This window comes from Stegostoma tigrinum, chromosome 25 (assembly GCF_030684315.1).
Source record: "Stegostoma tigrinum isolate sSteTig4 chromosome 25, sSteTig4.hap1, whole genome shotgun sequence".
Lineage (NCBI taxonomy): Eukaryota > Metazoa > Chordata > Chondrichthyes > Orectolobiformes > Stegostomatidae > Stegostoma > Stegostoma tigrinum.
Window position 1 is genome coordinate 53,627,472 of NC_081378.1, and position 16,935 is coordinate 53,644,406.

The window sequence follows — 16,935 nt, forward strand, 5'->3', positions numbered from 1 at the left end:
TCTGTTCTAGTTTGGTCTATTTAATGATGACAAAGGTGTCGTCTACGTAGGTTGGATTTGTGGAAGGGCAGTCCCTCCCAGTCTTTGCATCACTGCTTCTGTGAGCCTGGAGATAGGCGATCCCGTGGGTGTCCTGTTGATTTGCTCGTATGTTTGGCCGTTGAAGATGAAGTGGGTGGTCAGGCATAGGTCAAGTAGTTTAGGCATGTTGCCTTGGAGATGGTTTCACTGGGGTCATGTTCTTGTTCAAAAAGTGTTGACATTGTTTCCCTTGCTAGTGGTATGTCTATTGATGTGAATAGGGTGGTGACATCAAACGATATCATGGTCTCTTCGTCCTCTATCTTTATGTCCTTAATAAAGTTGAGGAATTCTTGGGCTGAGTGGATGGAGTGTGGTGATTTGTTGACTAGGTGCTTGAGTCTTCTTTGTAGTTCTCTGGCTAATCTGTGCGATGGAGTGCCTGGTAGGGAGACTATGGGTCTGAGGGCGACTTCCGGTTTGTGTACTTTAGGGATGCCGTAGAATTGGGCTGTGTTATTTCCTTTGGGTTTCATTCTTAAGAAGTCTGCTTTGTTGATCAGTCTTGTTTGTTTTAGTCTTTGTGTGCATAGGATCAACTAGGCAACAAAAAAAAATCCATGAGCTTCAATTTAGGAAACAACCTTATGAAGGGTTTATGATGTTCTGAATATCCAAATAAATGTTCCTTCACCCATTAGTTCAATCACCTCTTCAAAAAAAATTCTAGTTGATTTGATGACAGGACCTAGCTTTTACAAATCAATGCTGGTTTTCTCTCATCAGTTGAATATTTTCAAAGTGTTCAGTCACCATATCTTTACTTATAAACTCTGACAATTTCCACAAGGTAAATATTCAGATCAGTAATGAATAATTCTCTGGTTTTTCCCTTTTCTTCACTTATGTATTCATAGCTTTTCAATCTAAAGGAACTGTTTCCACATCATAAGAAACTTGGAATATTATAGTTTGGACACCTACTTCCTATATAAATCTTGGATAGAATCACATGGTTCTGCAAATTTGTCATTCTTTAGTGCTGTGATTTTCTTCATCATTGTTTCTGTGCTTAGGGTACTTCAGGTAACTCCATGTCTGCTGATTTACTAATAGTATTTTGGGGCTTCTCACATAATCACTGCTTATTCTATTGTAAATAATGATACCAAATGATTATTCAGCATGCCAGTCAATTCTGTAATATCATTGACAACATTATCATTAACAGTTTCAGACTGCTTTTTTTTCTCTTGTAATTGTAAACACATTCTGTGTTGATTTTTGATATTGTACATTTATTTTTATGCTTTTTTTTTACTAGTTCTCATTATTCATTTTGTTCATTATTCTTTGTATCCTTCCACAGTGAATAGATCAGTGGTGAGGAACTGACTGGGTTAAGCCATTGAGTCCTATGACTTGGTAAAGGACATGGTGCAGTCTGTATTCTGTGAACATAGTTGAAAGACTGTTAGTTTTCAGCCTTGACTTGGCAGCGGTTACTCTGTTTCTGATGGTTATCTTTGTTCTAGGCTTCTTCATGGAACCGACAGTGTTCACTGATGTGGACGATGACATGTTCATTGCCAAAGAGGAATCTTTTGGACCAGTGATGGTTATTTCTAAGTTTCGAGATGGGTGAGTTGAATGATGAAACAGAACTACTGTCCTACCAAGTGAGTAGAAAGAGGCTACGGGCAGTATTGTGCTGTAAATTAAATGAAATGACTCAGCCATAGACAATATTCCTCCACTTTGGTGTGGGAAAATAGACAGCAAGACTCTGTCACCAACCTCAACCCATTACAATCTTTTCCATTCCAGCTCTAGAGGGACTTGCTTTAAAAATACTTATTCAGGTCTTCTATGGCTGTTCCCATCATCTTCCCCTATTGGATATGTCCATTTCACTACCTCTGGAGGTGAAACAAGTGTACCCCCAATGAAATCAAAATCAGATGAGCCTTTCATATAATGGTACAGCACAACACACTCTGACAATACATTTTACTGTCTCTCTCATAGCAGTGACTGGTGGTAATGGGTAGGGATTGTATGGGGGTGATGGGCAGTGACTGAGTAATTGGTGAGAAGCAACTGAGTGTGGGCAGGCAAATTGGAAACATCTCCTGTTTACGGTATATCAAAGGTGAGAACAGTTTCTACGAGAATTGAAGATTTCTTTGTATCTTGAGAGATTTTATTTAAGGTTTCCTAATCTAGAATGGTGCAATACAGAAAAAGACCATTCAGGCTAGCTATCCTAGTTAGTCCCAAACCACCAACTCTTCGTGGAGTGGAGTTTTCCTTTGTTTTCAACTAACTCCCTTGTGAATGTAACCATTTAATCACTTGCATCGGCCCTTTGGTCAGCGTGGCCATGTTATAAAAACTCATGATTCTTTTGCTATCACTTCAAATCAATATATCTGGTTTTATCACTGGATACGGTTTATCATACTTATTCTATCGAGGATTTGGACACCTCACTTAAATTTCCTTTTAACCTTCACTGCTGTAACAATAAGAAACTCAGCTCTTCTGGTCTCCCCACAGGCCTGAAGACCTGCATCCCTTGAACTGTTCTGTTAAATGTTCACTGTAACCTTTTCGAAGTATTGTTTTGCAGAGATGCCAGCTAGACAATCCTGTATGCATGACATTCTAATATAAATGTACCACCTTGTTTTCGGGCACTTTCTGAATAGATTCTGTGTGTAGTCAGTCAGTTCAGTGTATGCAGTTGCAGTGACATCAGTAAGGACAGAACCCAGACTATGCATACAACTCTGTGCTTTTGTGGCATTATAGGTAGTTAGTGTTGTGAATAAACTTCAAGATATGTGACTCAACAAGAACCCAATCTTCTGGTATATATTACATGGACTGACATACAAAACTGAAGAAAGTGCGTTACTGTCCCTTTTTTTAGATTCTTTAGATTTTTTAGATTAGATTCTCTACAATGTGGAAACAGGCCCTTTGGCCCAACAAGTCCACGCCGCCCTTTGAAGCATCCCACCTAGACCCACTCCCTTATAACTCACACACCCCTGAACACTACGGGCAATTTAGCATGGCCAATCCACCTAGCCTGCACAACTTTGGACTGTGGGAGGAAACTGGAGCACGCGGAGGAAACCCACGCAGACATGGGGAGAATGTGCAAACTCCACACAGACAGTCGCCCGAGGCTGGAATCGAACCCAGGTCCCTGGCGCTGTGAGGCTGCAGTGCTAACCACTGAGCCAACGTGCTGTGTAGTGCCCAAATTTAGTATGGTCTAACCAATGTGTTAAGGTTTTGCCAACTTTGTTTCATTTCTATTCTCTGCCTCTATGAAACAAATGATTGGTATATTTTTGAACAGTCTTCTCAATGTGCTGAGCTCTGTATATACACATGCATGCACTCCTCCTTTCTTGCCACAAGCCTCGCTGTTTCTCTGCATCCCATCTAAAATTAGTTTCTCATTTATCGGACTAGAATAAATCAATTAACACTTAGGATAAATATTATCTGCTGTACGTCTGTCATTGTTAAGTCCTCCCAAAAAGATATGTGTACAGAGTCAGTTTGGGTTGAGGTCAGGAACAAGAAATGAGCAGTTGCTTTGGGGTTTTTTTACAGACCTCCTAATAGTTGCAGAGAAGTGGAGGAGTGGATTGGGAGGCAGATACTGGAAAGATGCGGAAGTCATAGGGTTGTAGTCATGGGTGACTTGAACTTTCCAAATATTAATCGGAAGCTTTTTAGTTGTATTAGTTTAGATGGAGCGGATTTTGGCCAGTGCATTCAGGAAGGATTCCTGACACAGTATGTAGGTAGACCAATACGAGGAGAGGCCACTTTGGATCCGGTGCTTGGCAATGAACTGGGCCGAGTGTTAGACCTGTTGGTGGGAGAGCATTTTGGTGGTAGCAATCATAACTGTGTTACTTTTACAATAGTCATGGAAAAGGATAGGTACAGACAGAAGGGTAAGGTTTATGAGATAGTAGTAACTGCAAATGCTAGAGAATCTGAGATAACAAGGTGTAGTGCTGGACGAACACAGCAGGCCAAGCAGCACCAGAGGAGCAGGATGGCTGACGTTTTGAAAAAAAAATTTCTGAAGAAGGGTCTAGGCCTGAAATGTCAGCCTTTCTGCTCCTCTGATGTTACCTTGTTATCTCAGGATAAGGTTTATAATTGGGGGAAGGGTAATTACAATTCTGTTAGGCAAGAACTGGGTAACACAAAATGGGAACAGATGCTGTCAGGAAGAGCACTATAGAAATGTGGAGATTTGTTTCACGAATGCATACTGGTTGTGATCGATATGTTTGTCCCTAGCAGGCAGGAAAGATGAGGTCGGGTGAGGGAGCCTTGGCTCTTAAGAGAGGTCGAACGACTGGTTAGGAGGAAGACGGATGCTTATATAAGGTTTAGAAAGCAAGGATCGGAAAAGGCTCTAGAAGGATACACGTTAGCCAGGAAAGAGCTGAAGGAAGACAGCTGTAAGGGGGCATGAGAAAACCTTGGCACATTGGATCAAGGAAAACTCCAAGGCTTTTTAAACATACGTGAGGAATAAGAGAATGACCAGAGAAAGGTTAGGGCCGATCAAGGATTGTAATGGGAATTTGTGCATGGAGCCTAAAGAGATAGGAGAAGTCCTTAATGAATACTTTTCTTCGGTATTCACAACTGAGAGGGACCGAGTTGTAGGGGAGGACATTGTGAAACAGCCTGGTAGAGGAGGTGGATATTCGTAAGGAAGATCTACTAGGAATTTTGAGGAAGTTGAAGTCCCCTGGGCCTGATGTGATTTATCCAAGGATTGGAAGTGAGGGAAGAGATTGCAGGGCCACTGGCGATGATCTTTTTGTCCTCACTGTCTGTGGGCATAGTGCCGGAAGATTGGAGAGAGGCAAACGTCATTCCTTTGTTCAAAAACAGAATGGGGATAACCCTGGAAATTACAGGCCAGTTAGTCTTATTTCAGTGGTGGGAAAATTATTGGAAAGGGCTCTGCGAGATAGGATTTATGATCACTTGGACAGGCACAGTTGGTTTTGTGATAGTCAGCATGGATTTGTGAGTGGTAGATCACAAACCTTATTGAACTCTTCAAAGAGGTGACCAAACACATGGATGAAAGTAGAACAGTGGATGTGGTATACATGGATTTAAGTAAGGCGTTTGATAATGTTCCCCTTGGTAGGCTCAAGCTGACAGTAAGGAGGCATGGGATAGGGAGAAATATGGCATATTGGATGCAGTCAAGGGTGGTAGTGGATGGAAAATATTCAACATGGTGCTCAGTTATGAGTGATGTACCACAAGGATCTTTTCTGGGTCCTCTTCTATTTGTGATTTTTGTAAATGATTTTGGATGTAGCAGCGGAAGGGTGGATTAGTGAGTTCGCGGATGATAACGAAAGTGGGTCAAATTGTGGGTAGTGTGCAGGGCTGTTCTACGTTACAAAAGAGGCAGAGCTGGGTTGAAAAGTGGCAGATGGAGTTTAACCCTGAAAAGTGTGAGGCGATTCATTTTGGAACGACAAACTTGAAAGCAGAATACAGGGTTAATGGAAAGATTCTTGGCAGTGTTGCGGAGCAGAGGGATCTTGGGGTTCGTGTCCACAGTTCCCTGAAAGCTGCCACCCAGGTGGATAGAGTTGTTAAGAAGGCTTATGGTGTGTTAGCTTTCATTAATAGAGGGATTGAGTTCAAGAGCCATGAAGTTATGCTCCAGCTATACAAAAGCCTCGTTCGACGACATCTGAAGTATTGTGTCCAGTGCTGGTCACCTCATTGCAGGAAAGATGTGTAATAAGTGTTGGAAAAGGTGCAGAGGAGATTTACCAGGATGTTGCCTGGAAGGAAGGGAAGGTCTTACAAGGAAAGGTTGAGACACCTCGGGCTTTTCTCTTTAGAACGACAAAGGATGACAAGTGACTTAATAGATCAAAATGATCAGAGGTATAAATAGAGTGGACAGCCAGAAACTTTTTCCTAGGGTGGAGGTAGCTATTATGAGGGTACAGAGTTTTAAAGTGAGTGAAGGTAGATGTGGGGGAGATGTCAGAAGTGGGATATTTACTCAGAGAGTAGTATAAGACCATAGACCATAAGACATAGGAGTGGAAGCAAGGCCATTCGGCCCATCAAGGCCACTCCGCCATTTAAATCATGGCTGAAGGGCATTTCAGCTCCACTTCTCTGCACTCTCCCCATAGCCCTTGATTCCTGCTGAGATCAAGAATTTGTCAATCTCTGCCTTGAAGGCATCCAACATCTCGGCCCCCACTGTGCTCTGTGGCAATGAATTCCACAAGCCCACCACTCTCTGGCTGAAGAAATGTCGTCTCATTTCCGTTTTAAATTTACCCTCTCTAATTTTAAGGCTGTGCCCATGGGTCCTAGTCTCCCCGCCTGAAGGAAACAACTTCCTAGCGTCCACCCCTTCTAAGCCATACATTATCTTGTAAGTTTCTATTAGATCTCCCCTCAACCTTCTAAACTCCAATGAGTATAATCCCAGGATCCTTAGCCGTTCATCATATATTAAACCTACCATTCCAGGGATCATGCGTGTGAATCTCCGCTGGACACGCTCCAGGGCTAGTATGTCCTTCCTGAGGTGTGGGGCCCAAAGTTGGACATAGTATTCTAAATGGGGCCTAACTAGAGCTTTATAAAGCCTCAGAAGCACATCGCTGCTTTTATATTCCAACCCTCTTGAGATAAACGACAACATTACATTTGCTTTCTTAATTGCGGTCTCTACCTGCAAGTTAACCTTTAGAGAATCCTGGACCAACGCTCCCAGATCCCTATGTACTCCTGCTTTACGAATTTCCTCACCATTTAGAAAATAGTCCATGCCTGTATTCTTTTTTCCAATGTGCAAAACCTCACATTTACTCACACCTGAATTTCATCAGCCATTTCCTGGACCACTCTCCTAAACTGTCTATATCTGTCTGCAGCTTCCCCACCACTTCAGTATTACCTGCCTGTCCACCTATCTTCGTATCATCGGCAATCTTCGCCAGAATGCCCCCAGTCCCTTCATCCAGATCATTGATATATAAGGTGAACAGCTGCGGCCCCAACACTGATCCCTATGGGACACCACTCGTCACCGGTTGCCATTCCGAAAAAGAGCCTTTTATCCCAACTCTCTGCCTTCTGTCAGACAGCCAATCGTCAATCCAAGCCAGTAGCTCACCTTGAACACCATGGTCCCTCACCTTGCTCAGCAGCCTCCCATGAGGCGCCGTATCAAAGGCCTTTTGGAAGTCTAGATAGATAACATCTACTGGGTTTCCCTGGTCTAATATACTTGTTACCTCTTCAAAGAATTCTAACAGGCTTGTCAAGCACAACCTCCCCTTACTAAATCCATGCTGATTTGGTCTAATCTGGCCTTGCACTTCGAGGAATTTAGAAATCTCATCCTCGACAATGGATTCAAGAATTTTACCAACTACTGAGGTTGAGCTAATCGGCCTGTAATTTGCCTTTTGCCTTGATCCTTTCTTAAACCAGGTTACAACAGCAACTTTCCAATCATCTGGGACTTTCCCTGACTCCAGGGACTTTTGAAAGATCACATCCAAAGCCTCTGCTATTTCCTCAGCCACCTCCCTCAGAACTCTGGGATGTAGCCCATCGGGGCCAGGAGATTTCTCAATTTTTAGACACTAGCTTTTCTAGCACTTTCTCTTTTGTAATGCCTACCATACTCAACTTTGTCCCCAACTCTCCCTAATTGTTGGCATACTACTCATGTCTTCCACTGTGAAGACTGACGCAACGTACTTATTAAGTTCTTCAGCTATTTCCTTATCTCCCATAACTAGCCTTCCAGCATCAATTTGGAATGGCCCAATGTCTACTTTTGCCTTTTGTTTGTTTGTTATGTATTGAAAGAAGCTTTTATTATCATTTCTAATATTACTAGCTAGCCTACCTTCATATTTGATCCTCTCCTTCCTTATTGCTCTCTTTGTTATTCTCTGTTTTTGTAGCCTTCCCAATCTTCTGATTTCCCGGTGCTCTTGGCCGATTTATAGGCTGTCTCTTTTTCTTTGATATATTTCCTGACTTCCTTAATCAGCCATGGCTGTCTAATCCCACCCCGGATAATCTATCTTTTCTTTGGGATGAACCTCTGTACTGTGTCAACAATTACACCCAGAAACACCTGCCATTGTTGCTGTACTGTCTTCCCCACTAGGCTCTGCTTCTAGTCAATTTTCGTCAATTCCTCTCTCATGCCCCTGTAATTACCTTTATTTAACTGTAACACGTTACATCCAATTTTGCCTTCTCTCTTTCAAACTGCAGACTGAACTGTACCATATTATGATCGCTGCGTCTTAAGTGTTTCCTTACTTTAAGGTCTTTTATAAAGTCTGGCTCATTACATAGCACTAAGTCCAGAATAGCCTGCTCTCTTGTGGGCTCCATCACAAGCTGTTCCAAAAAGCCATCCTGCAAACATTCCATGAATTCCCTTTCTTTGGATCCACCGGCAACATTATTCACCCAGTCCACCTGCATATTGAAGTCCCCCATGATCACCATGACCTTGCCTTTCTGACAGGCCCTGTCTATTTCTCGGTGCATCTTGCGCCCCTGGTCCTGACCACTGTTAGAAGGTCTGTACATAATTCCCGTTATAGTTTTTTTTTGCCTTTGTGGTTCCTCAACTCCACCCACACAGACTCCACATCCTCTGACCCTATGTCATTCAGTGCTGTAGATTTAATTTCATTCTAGTAGAGGGGTGGAATGCATTGCCGGAGAGGGTAGTGGAGTCAGCCTCATTCGGGACATTTAAGTGGCTATTAGATAGACAAATGGATGATAGTATAAGGTAGGGGTGGTTAGATAGACCTTAGGTTTAGGGTAAAGGTTGGGCACAACATCGTGGGTCGAAGGGCCTGTACTATGCTGTACTGTTCTATGTTCTTAGTCCTCGCTGTTTCCTTCTGTATTTGCAAAATTCACATTTTATCATCTATAAGCTTTGGAATTATGCTCCCCTTACCCAAGTCTGCATCAGTAGCAGTTGCCCAAATATTCACTCCTACAATGAGAAGAACTGTGTAGTTGCCTTTAATTTGGGAAAACAGCAATTACCATTACTCACTCACAAAAAGCAAAAGAAATTGGAGCAGGAGTAGGACTGTTAGTAGAGATAACATGGTGTATAGCTGGATAAACACAGCAGGCCAAGCAGGATCAGAGGAGCAGGAAAGCTGATGTTTCGGGTCGAAACCCTTCTTCAGAAATGGGAGGGGGAAGAGGATTCTGAAATAAATAGGGAGAGAGGGGGAGGCAGATAAGAGATGGATAAAGGAGAAGATAGATGGAGAGGAGATACAGATCAAACAGGTGGGGTTGGAGCCAGTGAAAGTGAATGTAGGTGGGGAGTTAGGGAGGGGATAGGTTGGTCCAGGGAGGACGGACAGGTCAAGGAGGTGGGATGAGGTTGGTGGGTACAAAATGGGAGTGGGGATTGAGGTGGGAGGAATGGTTAGGGAGGCAGGGACTAGCTGGGCTGGTTTTGGGATACAGTCAGGAGAGGGGAGGTTTTGAAGTTTGTGAAGTCCATATTGATACCCTTGGGCTGCTGGGTTCCCAGGCGAAGTATGAGTTGCTGTTCCTGCATCTTTCAGGTGGTGTCATCATGACAATGCAGGAGGCCCAGGATGGACATGTTGTCCATGGAGTGGGAGGAGGAGTTGAAATGGTTCGTGACTGGGAGGTGTAGATGTTTGTTGCGAACTGTGTTTAGGTGTTCTGCAAAGCAGTCCCCAAGCCTCTGCCTGGTTTCCCTGATGTAGAGGAGGCCACAGCAGATACCGTATGTCACATTAACAGATGTGCAGGTAAAAATCTCTTTGATGTGGAAGATCTTCTTAGGGCCCGGGATGGAGGTAAGGGGGGAGGTGTAGGGACAGGTGTAGCATTTGCTTCGGTTGTAGGGAGAAGTGCCGGGGTGGTGGGGCTGGAGGGGAGTGTGGAGCGGACGAGGGAGTCATGGAGAGAGTGGTCCCTCCGGAAAGCAGATAAGGGTGGGGAGGGAACAATGTGTAGTGGGAGGAAACTGGAATATCTGGTGGAACCCATGCACACATTGGGGAAAATGTGCAAGTTCCACAGTCACTCAAGGCTGGAATCAAACCCAGGTCCCTTGCGCTATGAGGCACCAGTACTAATCACAGATCCCACTGTGCCATCTGACCCCTTCGTTTTTTTTAACTTAACCTATTTTTAATAATCATCCTGTTCATTGACTGGAATAGGTGGAACTTGAATCTGGGCCTCCCAGTCCAGGTGTGGAGACAGTACTACTGCACCACAAGAGGCCCATCCCCAGTCTCCTCCTTGATCAAACTAGGAAATTAGCGTCAGATGATGTTCCTCCCTTGAGTACTGCCAAATTTCCAAACTCCTCTTCGTCAGTTTCCATCCTGTCCAATTGCTATTGTCGCTTCTCCTTCACTGCTGCAGAGGGAGTACCTTGTTTAAAGCAGTTGGAATCAAGGTGCTGACTCGTCACCTTACCCATCCACACTATATCCACAAGATTTTCTTTTTGGTCTGTAGTCATTCCTGCTTTTAGCATCTTTTTTATATGGTCATTTGTTTATTTGAAAAAAAAAGCTTCTGGATTCAGATTTATATTTTTTAGTAGCCTATTCACATTCATTGCTTTTGACCTGCTCACTGCGCTTTTCTGTTTCCTCTTGATGCACTTTGTGTTATAAACCTGTCGGTTAATGCAAGCATTTTTCTATTATGCTTTATACTTGAAGAAATATTTAAGTGGTTATGAGATGAAATGTATATTCCGATGTGAGCACTGATTTTACTCTCTTTATGTTGGTTTTAGAGATGTTGATGGAGTGTTGCATCGGGCAAATAATACTGAATTTGGCCTAGCGTCAGGGGTTTTCACACAGGACATTGGAAAAGCAATGTATGTGAGTGATGGACTTGATGCTGGAACTGTATTTATCAACACATACAATAAAACTGATGTTGCAGCTCCCTTTGGAGGTTTTAAACAGTCTGGATTTGGGAAAGATCTGGGTAAGTTTAGACTTCGTTCAGAAACACAGCCTCCATTGATGGTGAGGTTTTTATTGGCAGTATACTGTTGCAGCTGTCACTCTGTGACCAAGCACTCAGTGTGTTATATTGAATTCCAGGACTCAATGAAACGGAGTGCATGGGAGTTCCTTCTGGGGGATTAACCCTGTAGTTTTGCTGATTTTTTTTTGTACGCTGAACTATGAAGGAGCTCCATTGAGTTTGATTTGCTTTTACTCAACATTCTAGATGTCTGTTCAGCTTGTAAACAATCGCACATCGTGGCAGGGTCCCATTTTGGAAATTAGCTCAATCATTATGACACATGGACAAGAGTAAACCGTACAGTCCCTCAGTCCTGTTCTGCTATTTGACATCATTGTTGTTCTGATAAATTTTTGTCTGATTTCCCATTTGCAGAGCAGAAACAGGTAACTAGTTACAAATGTGACTGATTGGACAACCCGCCAAAGAATCAGATAAGACAACAATATCTACCGTGTACTGTAACTTGTGCATTAGTGATATATTGGGCCTGACTTTAATCCCTTCAAACATATCCATGTACACAGAGTTAAAATTGGGTCTATTACAACTGCAAGTTATGACCCTCATGCAGATGTTCAGTGGAAAGGAAATGGACAGCCAACTCAGACAAGTGTCAGTATGTACTTCACAGTCATACCACCTGGTAAAGTATGAGTGTCGACACTTCACATAATGTGTGAAAGGTGTTGTAGAATCCCTACAGTGTGGAAACAGGCCATTCAGCCCAACAAGTCCACACCAACCCTCTGAAGATCATCTCACCCAGACTCATTCCCTCACCATATCCCTGTTACCGTGCATTTCCCATGGCTCATGCACCTAACCTGCACATCTTTGGACTAGTTATTAAAATTATGAGAGCTCCAATTGACCAATATAAATGTATATAGGCACAGTCCTGTTTAGCCTAATTGAATCATTCTAGGTATATTTCACCTATTTATTGTGAATAATAGATAATTGCATAGTGAATTCATTGCACTCTGTGCTATGACAAATATTATTCTGACTAACATCTTAATACCTTTTTTTAATATAGTCTAGTAATTAACTTGTGGATGCTGTATTTTTTGCTGCATGTGATGGAACATAGAATTCTGTTCAGGTTTATTTTTACAGCCTTATCAATCTGTGGCAATGCCTTATTTGGGCAACCTGTACTCCAGATCCTTCTGCAATTACATAATGCTGAGCCCATTTCCATTCACATTGTTTTGTTTGGTTGTTTTTTTTTATTGAAATGTATTACCTCAAATTCGTTGAATTCCATTTGCTACTTTTTAATTTCTGTACACATTCCATCAATGTCTGTTTGCAACTTTGTTTCTAATTTTTAAAAAAGCTTTACATGGTATTTTGGTATCATCCTTAAATATCGATACCCCTCCTTCTAAGTCATGTCACTTGTCATATGCCTTTGCTCTCTCATTAAGATTAGTGTGCCAGTAATTTTAACTTCAACTAGCATCATGTTCAAATATGTTGATGTTCTCCCCCTGTCAGCCTAGTAATGAATTGTTTTCAGCTGCTGTTGAGTCATCCACTCAATGTGTCCCATTCGCAGCAGTCTAATCCAGATTTTAATTGTAAATGGTGTATAGCTTGCCAATACAGTTAATAAGGGATGTCAATATTCACCAAACTCAGAGGTATAAGAAGGTATTTGAAGACATGTTACTAAGAAAAGTAGGTTTTGTCTCTGTCTTCCTATCTCACGCAATCTTTTGCAGTTTGCAGAAGTATTGTCTCTTCCGCAGATTTCTGACCAGATCCTCTATTTGTAAATCTATATTTCTTTATCCTTTGTATTTAGGAGACTGGATTGGTTAGGATTATATACACTGGAGTTTAGAAGAAAGAGGGAGAATGTCATAAATCAGTAGGATTCAAATCAGATGGGACATTTTTAATGCAGCAAGGATGGTCCAAATGATCGGAGAGTCCAGAACCAGGAGTCACAGTTTAAGAATATGGGGATAGGCCATTTAGGAGTGAGATGAGGAGAAATTTCTTCAGAGTGGTGAGCTTGTGGAATTTCTTGCGACAGAAAGTGGCTGATGACAAAATATTGAAAGTTTTTAATAAGTAGTAAGGTATAGTTGTTAGGGCTAAAGGGATCAAAGGGTATGAGGAGAAAGTGGGAACAGGGTACTCAGTTAAATGATTAGTCCTGATCATTCTGAATGGCAGAGCAGGCTCAAAGAACTGATTGGCCTATTCCTGCTCCTATTTTCCATTTCTTCCAACAGGATGTGAAGCTGATGTCAGGTGAGCTATTTTCAAATTTGGAACTGATTTTTAAGATCAGCCAGCAGAAAAGTGGGGGACAGAGGCAAGATATAGTATACAACTGAAAAAGACTTGTGCAAAGGTGCAGGATTGGAGATTCCATGGACTGGAAGATTCTGAAAGAATAGCAAAGAGACACTAAACCACAGAAAGAGAATGCAAAATCAAAATACCAGGGGCAATGCTGAGGGGTTTTACAAATATTTTGAGAATCCGAGGGATATGCAGAATTTCCTTAAAGGCCTGAGTTATATTGTAATTGTAAACCAGAAAATGGCAGGCATGTTAAATAGGGACATATGTACAAAACATTAAGATTGACAAGTCGCCAGGCCCGGGCCAGATTTGTCCTCGGCTGCTTTGGGAAGCGAGAAATGCAATTGCTTCGCCACTTGCGAAGATCTTTGCATCCTCGCTCTCCACTGGAGTCGTACCTGAGGACTGGAGAGAGGCAAATGTAACTCCTCTCTTCAAGAAAGGAAATAGGGAAGTCCCCAGCAATTACAGACCAGTAAGTCTCACGTCTGTCGTCTGCAAGGTGTTAGAAAGGATTCTGAGGGATAGGATTTATGACCATCTGGAAGAGCATGGCTTGATCAAATGCAGTCAACACGGCTTTGTGAGGGGCAGGTCATGCCTCACAAACCTTATCGAGTTCTTTGAGGATGTGACTAGAAAAGTTGACGAGGGTCGAGCTGTGGATGTGGTGTATATGGACTTCAGTAAGGCATTTGATAAGGTTCCCCATGGTAGGCTCATTCAGAAGGTCAGGAGGAATGGGATACAGGGGAACTTAGCTGCCTGGATACAGAATTGGCTGGCCAACAGAAGACAGCGAGTGGTAGTAGAAGGAAAATATTCTGCCTGGAAGTCAGTGGTGAGTGGGGTTCCACAGGGCTCTGTCCTTGGGCCTCTACTGTTTGTAATTTTTATTAATGACTTGGATGAGGGGATTGAAGGATGGGTCAGCACGTTTGCAGACGACACAAGGGTCGGAGGTGTCGTTGACAGTATAGAGGGCTGTTGTAGGCTGCAGTGGGACATTGACAGGATGCAGAGATGGGCTGAGAGGTGGCAGATGGAGTTCAAGCTGGATAAATGCGAGGTGATGCATTTTGGAAGGTTGAATTTGAAAGCTGAGTACAGGATTAAGGATAGGATTCTTGGCAGTGTGGAGGAACAGAGGGATCTTGGTGTGCAGATACATAGATCCCTTAAAATGGCCACCCAAGTGGACAGGGTTGTTAAGAAAGCATATGGTGCTTTGGCTTTCATTAACAGGGAGATTGAGTTTAACAGTCGTGAGATCTTGTTGCAGCTCTATAAAACTTTGGTTAGACCGCACTTGGAATACTGCGTCCAGTTCTGGTCACCCTTTTATAGGAAAGATGTGGATGCTTTGGAGAGGGTTCAGAGGAGGTTTACCAGGATGCTGCCTGGACTGGAGGGCTTATCTTATGAAGAGAGGTTGACTGAGCTCGGTCTCTTTTCATTGGAGAAAAGGAGGAGGAGAGGGGACCTAATTGAGGTATACAAGATAATGAGAGGCATAGATAGAGTTGATAGCCAGAGACTATTTCCCAGGGCAGAAGAGGTTAACACGAGGGGTCATAGTTTTAAGCTGGTTGGAGGAAAGTATAGAGGGGATGTCAGAGGTGGGTTCTTTACACAGAGAGTTGTGAGAGCATGGAATGCGTTGCCAGCAGCAGTTGTGGAAGCAAGGTCATTGGGGTCATTTAAGAGACTGCTGGACATGCGTATGGTCACAGAAATTTGAGGGTGCATACATGAGGATCAATGGTCGGCACAACATTGTGGGCTAAAGGGCCTGTTCTGTGCTGTACTGTTCTATGTTCTAACAAGTGTAGGCCATTCAGCCACTCAAGCGTGCTCAAAAAGAGCAAGTCGTTTTGAGATCGGAGGGAAATTTTTTTCACCTAGAGGGTGGTAGATATATGGAACTTGCTGCCTGAGGGGGTGCTGGAGCCAAATATATTTAAGAAGAATCAGGATGAGTACATAAAATGCCAGGACATAGAATGCTGCAGATCAAGTCCAGCTAAGGAGGCTTAGTGTAGCTTGATGTTTGTTGATCTGCATAAACATGATGGGCCAAAGGGTCTGTTTCTATTCTGGATAACTCTGACTGTCTTTGACAATCATAGCTGCCTTGCGTGTGGCTTCAACTCCACTCTCCTGTCATGTCCACCTTGACAATCCAGGATCTGTCTAAATCTGCCTAAATGACGTATTGTTCTTTACTGGGAAAGAGAATTTCACAAGTGAATGAGACTCTGAGAAAAAAAAATTCTCTTCACTTTTATCTTAAATGCAAGATTCAGGGTGGCAAGGTGGCTCAGTGGCTAGCACTGCTGCCTCGCAGCACCAAGGACCTGGGTTTGATTCTACCCTTGGGCGACTGTGTGGAGTTTGCACATTCTCCCTGTGTCTGAGTGAGTTTTCTCTGGGTGCTCGGGTTAACTCCCACGGTCCAAAGGTGCGCAGGCTAGGTGGATTGGTCATACTAAGTTGCCCATTGTATTCAGGGATGTGTAAATTAGATGGGTTATAGGGAGAGGTCTGGGTAAAATGCTCTGAGGGTCTGTGTGGATTTGTTGGGCTGAATGGCATGTTTCCACGCTGTTGGGATTCTATGATCTGTAGTTTTTAAACTGTGTTCCTTAGTTTTAGTCTCTTCCACAAAGGGAAAGATCCTGTCAATATCTAAACCTCAGGATCTTATATTCTTAATAAAGTCACCTTTCATTCTTTTAAATAGCTATTTTGTATATATCTTCACAGTAAGGTTTTTTTTAAAAATTCATTAACAGGATGTGGGTATCGCTGGCTGAGCAGCATTTTTTGCCCATCCCTAGTTCAGAGTCACCCACATTGCTGTGGGTCTGGAGTCAGACCGGGTAAGGATGGCAGTTTTCTTTCCTAAAAGACATTAATGAACCAGACGGATTTCTCCAGTGGATTTATGGTCATCATTAGCTTCTTAATTCCAGATATTTTATTGAATTCAAATTCCACCGTCTGAGTCATGAGGCAAACTGGAAATAAAGCGTTAGGAGGAACTAACTAGATTAAATACAAAAAAAATTACAACAGAACTAGTAAGATTATACAAATAGAAAACTCTCCAGCATGTTAAAAGAATGAAGTGAGAAAACTGATGATACGTTAGTTATGATTGTCTGGACAGTTCACAAATTGTCCCTTGGATGGGAAACCCACTGATGTCACTTATGCTATTCAATTGGTTTCCAAGTCTACTATCAGTTGTAGGAAAGTTCCTAAAATCTTATAGGGGACAGGATGACTGAACATTTGAACAACTATGCACTAATTAGAGTGACAGCATATATTTGCAGAGTGAGTCTAAAAGAAAATTACCACCAGCAACTACAGAAGAGGACAACTTGATCAGCCAGGTGTTTGATTTTAAGACTCATAAAATTTCTAAATCTAAAT

The 16,935-nt window shown here is 42.6% G+C and overlaps 2 protein-coding genes across 6 annotated transcripts in view; one reads left to right on the top strand and one right to left on the bottom strand.

The window, feature by feature from the left end:
* LOC125463442 (mitochondrial 10-formyltetrahydrofolate dehydrogenase-like) overlaps nucleotides 1–16,935 on the top strand; it is a 116,743-nt gene that overhangs the window by 96,169 nt on the left and 3,639 nt on the right. For 3 of the 5 annotated variants that reach the window (XM_059654758.1, XM_059654761.1, XM_059654762.1), the window contains 2 exons: nucleotides 1,557–1,662; nucleotides 10,922–11,121. In XM_059654758.1, coding sequence (XP_059510741.1) covers nucleotides 1,557–1,662; nucleotides 10,922–11,121 — 306 coding nt within the window. Of the gene's footprint in view, nucleotides 1–1,556; nucleotides 1,663–10,921; nucleotides 11,122–16,289; nucleotides 16,928–16,935 lie in introns of those variants that run through there. The other 2 variants (XM_059654760.1, XM_059654759.1) reach the window with 2 other exon arrangements.
* nopchap1 (NOP protein chaperone 1) overlaps nucleotides 1–16,935 on the bottom strand; it is a 42,107-nt gene that overhangs the window by 4,470 nt on the left and 20,702 nt on the right. The window lies entirely within an intron of this gene.